The sequence below is a fragment of the Lepeophtheirus salmonis genome, chromosome 1 (genome assembly GCF_016086655.4).
Source record: "Lepeophtheirus salmonis chromosome 1, UVic_Lsal_1.4, whole genome shotgun sequence".
In the NCBI taxonomy this organism is placed as follows: domain Eukaryota; kingdom Metazoa; phylum Arthropoda; class Copepoda; order Siphonostomatoida; family Caligidae; genus Lepeophtheirus; species Lepeophtheirus salmonis.
This window is the reverse complement of record NC_052131.2, coordinates 589,831-600,928: the sequence shown is the minus strand read 5'-3', so window position 1 is coordinate 600,928 and position 11,098 is coordinate 589,831. Positions and strand designations below refer to the sequence as shown.

The following is an 11,098-nucleotide window of genomic DNA, read 5'->3' as shown; positions in this document are numbered from 1 at the left end:
TTTTCCCGAATTCCTATAATAATTATAATTTAAGGTTGTTTTTTTATAAATATCTATATATATGTACAAGTATATACTTTTTTTAACATTTTCTTGAATCCTTATTTAAGCATAAGATTTCCTTTCTTTGCTCTGCGGGCGAGGAAGATCCTTACAGCGGAGCGGAGAAAATCGCATCTTTCACGGAGGAGGGAGAACATTTTTTTATTGTTTTTATTCTTATATTTATGGACTTCATTGATGATAAAGGGTTCAGTGGTTTGGAATTCCTCAGGGGTGTAAGAAGACATTGCTGAATAGAATAAAAAAAAGAATTAAAAATAAACATGAGATCAAAAGTTGTATTTGTGGTAAGTCCCTTCCATGGTGTAGTATCCACAATACGTAGGTGCCTAGTAGTGTTGAGATTCGGTCCGGTTTGGTCTTAAGTGATTCGAGAAAAAAATATATAAATATTTTCTTTTTTTTTTCCTTTTTTAATGTTATAACATTTTTTTTTTTTTCAATTTGTTATATAATTTAACAACTATTCAAAAAAATATCCTTAAAATCATATCCTCACCCAGATCGAAGCCCAACACACGTACCTAGTATATAAATACACATAAGAACAGTCAGCTTACAACAATTGAAATTACTCATATTTTCAGTGTCTAGTCATTATGTGCCAAGGATTTCAGTTTGGATCCGCATCCCTCTCTGACTGGCTCATTCGTGGACGTAGGCAAATAGATAACGTCACATTTAATACCTTAGATGTGGAGGGAGTCGATGCAGAATTTCCATTATCGACAACGGAAAAGGTAGAAGCAAATGAGACTTCATCGAGTGTGACAGAGAGTCCTGTAGTGATTGACTTACATAATGATGAATTTTGTGTGGATGTATCAACGTATGGAGAGGTGTCCTTTGAGCCCGTGACGAGGAAAAAATGTGATACAGTGTTTGTCAAAAATTGTAAAGATAAGGATGAACAGGTAAAAGATTTTGTGATTCATTTTATTACAAAGGTTCCCACAATTAACATAAAATTCATTTTTGGTAGGATTATTATTTGTAATCGCTACTTAACTTTAAGTCCTAAAGTTTAGCAATTCCAACATTGTTATTAATACTTTAGGAACATAAAACTTTGATTGTTTTTTTTTAATATTTACGGGTGAACAAATTGAAAACTTTTTTACTTGTACATTTTTTCCCTGTGACTAAATAATCTAGAATAGTTTTAGACTGTAAGGGGATATATTATCATTTCTAAATTATCATAATTATTGTCTGTCAACACAAAATCAAAGATTAATTATTTTTCTCAAAATTGAGTTCAGATTACATTTGTATTCTTCGACGAATTATCGTTCCTTTCTATTGATAAATTATTCCCATGAATCCCACTGCAAATTAAACTTAAAATAGTCGAAGTTGTAGTCAAAATAAAAGAATGCTAAATTTATAGATTTGATTTCAAAGGCCATATGATTAGGGCAAATATATGTCTCTTGAATCAAATAAAAGTTCAAAACTATTGCTAAAATTCTTGAGCATCTTAACTAATCCTAAAGAAATTTCAATATAAAGCCTATAATTCACTCATAGATATGTCAATGAAAGATTGGGCTCTATTATATAAAAAGTAAAAAAATTAATTGGATTTTCTTCCTTTCGGGATTTTTTTTCGAGATTTTCTATGATGATGCCCAATATTTAACAAGCCAGCTTTATACAGAACAAAAAATACCCATTCTTCTCACCTTCCATTTATTTTTTTTCACATTCAGTTTAGAGTAAATAAATAATAATAGGAAACCATAATAAAAAACTTTATTTGAAACATCCATAATTAATTCCAGAATTTGTTCATAACTCAGAAACTAATGCAGTCCCACCCCACAAAATTGAATCCCTACAAGAAGTACATTTATGATAAATTAAAAATCTACAAAAAAATGTAGATAATATTTAAGAAGGATATTTACATCTCTGGGGTACATAAATACCCCATTTGGATAACAGAGGACATAGTTTATTATTTTTGTATGATAAACCAAATTATGGTTTATGAAAGGGCTCAGCAAACTTTATGCTTGAGGGATATAGTTAGAATTACCTTCTGTCTGAGGGGCATTCTATTGGCACTTATATGTTATGTGAAATAATATTAGACAAAAATTTATTTCAAGTATTTATTCAGAAAAAACAATTAGCTTGTTGGACTCAGAGTAGAATTGGGATTAAAATCGGAGTATTTCTAGCAAATTTTCTTGTTAATATTCCTTTTTTTCCTTTCTCTCTTGTGACTGCCGATGTAGCTGATCTAATGAAACGTCATGAGCATTATTATTTCTCTCTTCCAAAACATTCTTCAAATTGATTGGGTTGTCATATTGATTTTGGATTTTCTTCTTTTTTTTAACATGTCCATTCCAGTCTGGATTTTCACCTGTGCTATGTAAGATTTTAATATTATGGAATTTACTCGTATATTTATGAGTATAGGTAGATCAATTTAAAAATTGTAGAGAAATATCATGAGAACGATATTCTGGGAGTGCTTAACAAATAAATAGCAGTTGGTATGATTGACTTTTTGGCTAAATACCAGATGATTTATGGCTTCTTTTTTTTTGTATCTTTTTGGATGAAAAGTTGCGTGACACAAATAAGCTAACAACATGCTACACAGAATAACTTAATATCAAAGGTTGAACTATAGATAAATAATAAAAACGCATATGAAATGTTCATTTACCTCTATAATTAATTATAAAGTGTATTTTTATGACTCCGAACTAATTGAGTATGATTCTCCCCCCAATAAAAGATACAGGAAATATATGGTAAATTAAAGATTTACCTAGAAGATTGAGCAAAAATAAGATAATCAGAAGATATCATGATTTTTAATCACTTATAAGAATCCTTTTTTTTTTGTTAAACAGTCCATATTTTAGTAGGTTAATTTAAATAGAGAAATATATCTAGACATATTATGTGATATTTCCATGCATTGACAGTAAAAAATATACATTATGTACTCGAAACGATACTTGAAACAACGTAGGATACATGGATAGGTCATATATTATGTTAGTAGGAGTTTTATTAATGATTCTCTGTTCTACCCTGAGAGCTTTTTAACGTCTCGAGGGTATCAAAATTCCAATATATTTATATATTTAAATATTCTTTCTAGAGCAAGTCCCTTTTTTTTAAAAAGTAATATATATCATATTCTAATAAAATATTATAATAATAAAAATATTTCATCTCGTATGCAAATTTATTCTATTGTCTAAATAGCTAATAATCTTCTGTAAACATACGTTTACAAATTTATAATGCCTTTGTTATTTCAATTTAACCCTTGTGTAATGTGTGAGTATTTCATTATAAAATATGTACAATATTACATTGAGTCTAAAACAAAGAAAAACTCACTTTTGTAAACAACAAAATGAAAAACTTATCCTTTGAACGAAAGGTATTTTTAGTAGGCGTTGTACATATGAGACTTGAAAGTTCATTGTTCGAGCTGTAAATCCTTAGGGGTTTTTTAAGCATGCAATTTTTTCTTTGTATTTGGCAATAGTGTTGGATGGGTCCTAAGGACTGTATTTCTACTCACTCCCCCTTTTAGTCCCTTAGCTAGGACTGAAGAAAAGAACAAATGATTGCTAGATCATATAATAATATATTATTATATGGCTAGATATACGTAAAATTAATTCAAGAGCTTGCTATGAATCAATGTTCTTGTCAGGAATAATGATTTATAATTGCGTCTGCATTGATGAAACGTCAATAGCTGAAATGACGAAGTACTAAAAGACTGATAGAAATTGGTCCTAGGCACGACAGACAAAGTTAATAAGGAATGGACTGAAAGGAATATAGTCTTTATAGTTTTTAAAGGGATCCAACGCTAGTTGTTGGTAGGAAAAAGTGTTTTTTACTCTTATCTTCCCGTGGGAAAATTGCCCGTGGAAGATTGGCCTGGAGGATTTTTTAAATACTATAGATGGAACATCTTAGTATGTTTAAACATATTTGTTTGTTCCATCCCCCAAGGGAGTATCTTCAAGTGTGATTAATATTATGGTAATACAATTTCCTTGCAATTTTTTTTTTAAATTAAATCTAATTTTATAAGAAAGTGATCAAATGGGTTGGTAAAGAGAGAGGGAGATAAAAAGCTTAGGCCCTCTTAAACTATGGTTGAATACACCCCCGGGAGGAGTATGAGATAGTTAAAAAAAACCCGCAAATACATCCAAGGAACCCTTCTAATACCAAAAAGTAGTTTAAGCTCTCGGGTTGCAAATTGAAAACCGCAATTGAGATGCTTTGGCAGTGGTTTTTAACTATCCTACATATCCCCCAGAATCCCAGCCAACCCGAGGTCTTTGAACTATTTTCTGGTGTAAAAGGGGTTCCTCGGGTATATTGGATTAATTGGCAGTAGCTTTTAAGGATCCAGGGGTATCCCTTGGTAATCTGCGCAACCCCAGGGCTTGGAACAATTTTTTGGTATGAAAGCGGTTGGGGGATTTAAAAAACAAATATGTTTATATATTTCTCATAAATAAGCTAATTTATAATGTGTTTAACATGAAGTTTGAACAAAATATGAGTAATTTTCACCCGTGCAATTTTCCTCCAGAGCAATTTACCGTGCAGGGCCCTTACTTAATACGGAGTGAGATTTTTGCGTATTCCCTTCCTTTCATAGCTAATTGCAATTAATCTAAGAAAACATCATGACAGCAATGTTGAATCATTGTTAAAAGCTAACAAAATTGCAATAATCTCGATAAAGTGCATATTAATTCCGTCAATTTTAGCTCATTGGTATTTTAGTACTTTGTAATTTGAGCTGTTTATTCAATAGATGCGATCCTAATTCATACTAAGGTATTGAATTATTTTAACTTCATCTAGCTGTAGAATAATTTAGTATTATACGTTCTAGCTATAATTCAGTCTTTTTTCAGTCTAAGCTAGGGCTGAACGACCAACTAATTAGTCCTAGAATTGTTGATTGGACCAATTAGAAAAAAAAGACGGAAAGGAAGAGGAGAAAAGACTGATTAGGAATGCACTTTTAGGGCCAGTCCAACACTATATGACGGCCATGTTGCTCTCCTCTAAAAACATTTTTTCAAATTGTCCAGATTATTGTGTTAAATACCAAAAATACTTGCAATTTACGGCTCCATACATTATACAATGGACCAACATATATATATATTTTTTTTTTAAACAAAATCCACTCTCGAATTTATATTAGGATTTTTAATTCTACTTTTTGATACTGCCATAAATTGAAACTCTAAGGATTACATCAATAACCTAATAAATTATTCAGGATTAACACAACAACGAAGAAAAAGGTGTATTTTTATTATAGTTTTCCTTCAAAAAAGAGGTTTATTAATAAATCTTTCTTTTCTTTTATTTTTTCCAAAAGCTGTCAAAAAAAATTTATTCTTTCTAATATATATAAAAAGGTTAAGCAGTTACTTATTTACCTACATATAAGTATTATGCAAGTATAAATTTTGAAGTGAATATAAGGGTTTCTTTTATAAAAAATTAAGGCATTGCTTTTTGCATTTTCGTAAAATTGATTTTTGACCTAATTTGTCTTTAGCATATTGTATAATAATCATTACAATATTTTCCTTACTTTTTATAAACTTTTTTATCTTTTTCATTGTTCAAGACACAGTTTTTTCCCCTAGTACAGGGTCCGGTAACCTAATTTTATTTTTCCAAAAGGCAATATGACAAGTTGTATAAGTCAGAAAACTTTTATTTCAGTTTCATAATAATAGTACACATTAAAAGTTAAAGTTTTGAAAATCAAATCAGATAGGTAGTGACACCAAACTTCGATATTTTAATACCTAGCGATTTTTTTAGTATCTCTCTAAATAGATTTTCAATCAGGGGTTTTATAGAGATAGTTAGGCATAATTAAATTTACAAAATATCCTATTTTATAGTTGTGAATGATTTTATTATTATAAATAATTTGTTATAATACCCTATATAATGCTCTGTCGACATTGAGTATCATCTGTGTTAGGAGAGCTTTTCTTGGAGAATAGCCCAAGTGATTTAATAAAAAGACGTCTGGACCAGTTAGGTATCACCCACTACCTCGAAACACAAGTGGTTTCCCTAATAATTCGCTGCAGGATCCTTATTTACAAATAATAAGATCTCAACCACGGTGGAAAAATATTGTACCTTTGGTAAAATCGAAGTTGAGTTATCAGGGCATCTATTTTATAGTTGCCTGAGGTCCCCTCCCCCTTAGTAAGGCATCAGAAGGTTTAGCGTACAGCGCTTTTGGAGTGATGATCTCGGAGAGTGACTATATAATGATGAACCCAGCAGTGGATGAAAATATCAAGTTGGAGTTCATAATAACCGACTTTCTACGGTCAATGTATGCATATGTACAGAGTAGTAGCTGCCCCCCACCTTCTTTAATTAAATAATTGGAAAGTTATTTTAATATGATGACCATTCTTTGATGTACTTCACTTGTATCGTTGTCTGATTAACAATTATGTAAACCCGGTGTGTTTTTTAGCTTTTAATTAGTAATTGCTAGCATAGATAATGATTTTCTTTTCCTTAGCGGTTGTCATTGTTATTTAATTCCTGAGTAGTGAACATCCTTTCCAAAATAAATATAATTATATTCCAAACCTGTTTGAACGTTCATGTGTGCTCATAAAAAACGTAGCGTCACCCTGAGTTATAATTGTAAGTCCTTTTTGAAGTCAGAGTAGAATTGGGGATCGAAATCGGAGTAATTCTAGCAAATGTCCTATTTTGCATTCTTTTTTCCTTCCTCTTTGGTAACAGCTGATTGTAGCTGATCTACTGAAATGGCATGACCATTATTCTTTCTCTCCTTCATCTTTCATATTGTCAGGGTTACCATATTATTTTTAGGTTTCTTTTTTTAAACATGCCGATTCCACACTGGATTTTCGGCTTGGCTGATTAAATATAACATTATTTATTTTATAGACATGCGCTAGCTTTGTTGTGTAAAACCTGTTGTTTTTTTCTTATTTGTTTTTTAATATTTTACCTAGAAGTCTTTAAAGTTGAAAAATATTTATGTATTTAATTATGATCGCTCGGTCGAAATTAAATATAAAAAAAAACTTAATAACCTTAAAATAAAAAAAGTAATTATTTTGAAACGATTCTACAAAGGTCTTAAAAATGTTGGTTTTTCCAGAATAAATTTAGATTTTTATTACTCAACTCGGACAAATCGTACTAACTTAAAGAAATTCTATCCCATAAAAACTGATGGCACAAATTTTGCCTCTCTAGCATCGTTGTCCATAGAGTTATTCGCTATCAAATAATTTTGCAAATTTCAAATTTTGGATATGGATTGAAAAAAATCTTTTTTTGTATATTAGAAAATGAAGCAATAAACAGAAATTAGTTTAATTTTATAAAATATTCTGTAAAATTAACGTTTGACAAGATTTATTTTTGAGGGCAAACGCACATTCCTCTTTACCCCAATACCATGATAGCAACTGACTATATTTCCAAAAAAAAAAAAAAAAAAAAATTGAGTATCATTACAAAAAAGGAATATGTTCTTGTACCCTGTACAATATACATAGTCAATTTCACAAACAAAACAGAATTTATACTAATAAAAAACTCTAAAATTATTCAATATTTGAGGAATTCATTTTATTTTAAACTTTACTTACAAAAAAGCCGATAGATAAAGTTAGAAATGATGTTTTGTATGTTTTTTTGTATTGAGGATGTAAAAGTGATCACTTAAAGTACTGATATTGCCAATATTGCTAAAACTACATGAAGTTTTGATGATATCTGGCTTAACTACGAAAACACTGTTTTTTCGTTCATAATTGTTTTTTTTATAATTAATATTATTATTTGCTTTATGGAGAGGGGTCCCCATAATACTTTTCAACCCATTGCTTAGCTTGAACATTATTTTTACCCATCAAGAAAGAGTGTAAAATTAAAACACAAAATTGTTTTTGATCCATTGTTTGGGAAACAACAAAGGTGGCGTCAGAATTAGCAGAATAACTCAAAAACTAATGAACAGATTGTTATTAAATTTTGTAATTGTGAAGCTCGGGACTTTTCAGCCTATGTGTTAATTAAATTTTAAGAAATTTGTCATTTCTAAACAATAATTCAAGAACCTTGGTTTTACAAAAAAAAAAACTTTTATGTTTTTAGAAATATACAAGGATTTTAATTTTAAAAAATCAGAAAATGTGGACCACAGAATACATTAGTGGGCACTATAGCTTGACGTCCTTTGAGAAGTATTTTTTTTACATCTGTAGTGGAAAAGATAATTATATTTAATTTCAACTTCCTAATTCTTCGTTAAATTATTTTCTTCTTGCCTGTTGGGCTGTCTTTTGTCGGCTTAAAAAAATATTTTATTTGGCTATTGTTAATTTAAATTAATGATTAAAGATATGGCTATTATCATTTTTGAAGAATCATAGTCCTCCATACAAAATTTCAGTTCTTTATAAATTACCAATTGATCATTTGATAAAAAAGAGTGAGAAATGAACAGACTAACAAAAACTTTTTGATTATAATAGGTTGGGAAAAAAGTAATTTCAAAATTTCCGTCTCTATTTTTTTAACTAAGTAAATCTTGTTCATTATTGGTCGCATCAGATAAAGTTTTGTAAAGGTATGAGGGTATACTACAAACACTTTTTGGACAGTAGTGCGCTTAGGGGATTCATTCGTGAATTATCGTGCGTAAAGTATAGTTGTCTCAAAGAAAAAAAAATTGCCATATTTTACAACTTTATTAACTGAAAGGGAAAATTCTACGGCGAAATATGAGAAAGAAATAGTTATTCCAGAGACTGTCGGTCAAAATGTCGATAAATCATGGAAAATATCGAGATAGACCGCCATTTAGCGGACTTAGCATCACGCAGGAGCTAATCATCGATTATAAAACAGTTTTGAAACATTTGCAGAAGACTGGATATAAAAAGGAACTCGAATAGGAGAGGAATCCTGTTTCATCAAGAAAATGTCTATGGTCAACGCACTTGAGGGTACAAATTTGGCCTCAATAAAGCCTTGAGAAATATGGTAGTCGATTTTTTTGCCATTAGAGACAAGGGCTTCCATGAGACGGGCATTTTGAAGTTGGATTGTTGTTGACAACAAGTTATCAAACAGAACAAAGGATATTTGGTTTAACTCAGATGATTGTAACACTTCTTAGAAAGCATTTGAATAAAGCGAAAAATACAAAATTACTTTTACTCAACCTGATATTTAAGATTTTGGACTACTTTTACAAAAAAATAAATAGAAGTGACAAAAGACTTATCGAACTAATGCAAAACGTATTCAATAGAATCTTTACAACAAAAACGTACTTTGTGCCAAATACATACAGAATATTATTATAATGTGATCCTACTTAATTTGCATAGTCTAAGATTTTTTGACTTTGTGTCAAATGTTTAAGAAAAGAAGTGATAAAAAAGTAACTGGTTATTTTAACTCAAAAGGACATAATATACTTACTTAATTCATAAAACCCTTTACTTTTTATATAAGAAATGTCACAACTCAATATATTATGTATACGTCAAAGAAAGCTGATCTGAGTGTAGTTTATATATAAGTAAAGAATGCAAGGGAGTTAAGGCAGTTTGGTAAGAAAGACAATAGAACATAATCAAGTTATAGAAAAAAAATGTATCCTTCTTTGTTTTATAATGGGTCATGAAATATATTTTTTTATTGTATGTAAAACTACACGTTCATCTTAATCTAATAGACGAGGTCGAAAGAAAATACATATATATCAATTAAATTCCAAATATTTGAAATCTATTATTTCCTCAGTCCAACACCCGTAAATCCGTGCTCCGCACAACAAAACGCTTTGTCGGAATCAAAATGAATTAACATTTCCAACATTACTAGTAGGATTTATCTTCCCACATTACCATTTTCCCAAGATTTCTCAGACTTATTTACCGGAGACACCGGTCAAAGGACACAATTTGTATGAAATCACTACTTTGTGTTTAGTGAAGTATCAGTCCATATTTAGGATTGAGGACCACGGTTTAGGTCAGTCCGGTACCATTTAGTCCAATCCCACATGACGGTTCTTAAAGAAAGTAAAATCGATCCCTCGTGACGTCAATGAGGGTGTTTTTTTCTCTTTTTAATTATTCTGTTATATATTAAAATAAATTATGTAACGAAGTAACAATATAATATGTTCAAATTATATTGTATTATCATGAAAAATATATTATTTTTTGGAAGAGATATGTGCAATGATCTTAACAGGACCGGTCCTTAGGACCGACAGTCCTAAGGACTGGTTCCAAGGAGTAACGGTCCTAAAGATCGATAAGACTGGACTGAACCGAATTGTTAAAATCGACAGTTTATGAAACAATACTATGTAAGTATTTATGATAGTGAAATAACACCTTGTTAAATTAAGAATAGTCCCACAGTTGAACAGAAAAACTGACTAGTTGTCGAATAATTTCGATAGCTATTTTTTTTTTAATGCAAAGTTTGAGAAATGCATTGAAATTTTCTTGTAAATAATCTAATTTGACTCTTTGAAGGTTATTTATAAGTAATCTTAATTTAGAAAATATACACTAATTATATTTGTTAAAAGGCAAAATTAACCACACAATATGTCTCAAAACACGAATATTTCACTTATTTTTCTTGGCGTTTTTTATTATTGTTTTTTTTTTTTTTTTTCAAGAATAGTGTTACCTAGTAGAACAACCTTTCGTTTATAATATATGTGGAACGTTAACATAAAAAAAACTTTCAACAAAAATAAACCAATAATAAATTTTTTACACTCTATATACCGGGTAGTGATTAAGTCTTGCACCACCTCTTTAACTGCATTTTCAAGAGGCGTAGAGAGCTTCAATCCTACAGTTAAGTAAATTAATGAAAAGATGCTTTCTTAATCGTTTAAACGAGATATTGCAAACAAAAATATCCAACTTTTTGGCAAAGATGGAAACAAAAC

The 11,098-nt window shown here is 30.0% G+C and overlaps 1 protein-coding gene across 1 annotated transcript in view; it reads left to right on the top strand.

Moving 5' to 3' along the window:
• The first annotated feature begins 226 nt into the window (after positions 1-226).
• LOC121132299 (uncharacterized) overlaps positions 227-11,098 on the top strand; it is a 29,786-nt gene continuing 18,914 nt past the window's right edge. Inside the window, exons 1-2 of the mRNA XM_040727675.2 lie at positions 227-350; positions 651-977. Coding sequence (XP_040583609.1) covers positions 327-350; positions 651-977 — 351 coding nt within the window. The 5' untranslated portion in view covers positions 227-326. The remainder of the gene's footprint in view (positions 351-650; positions 978-11,098) is intronic.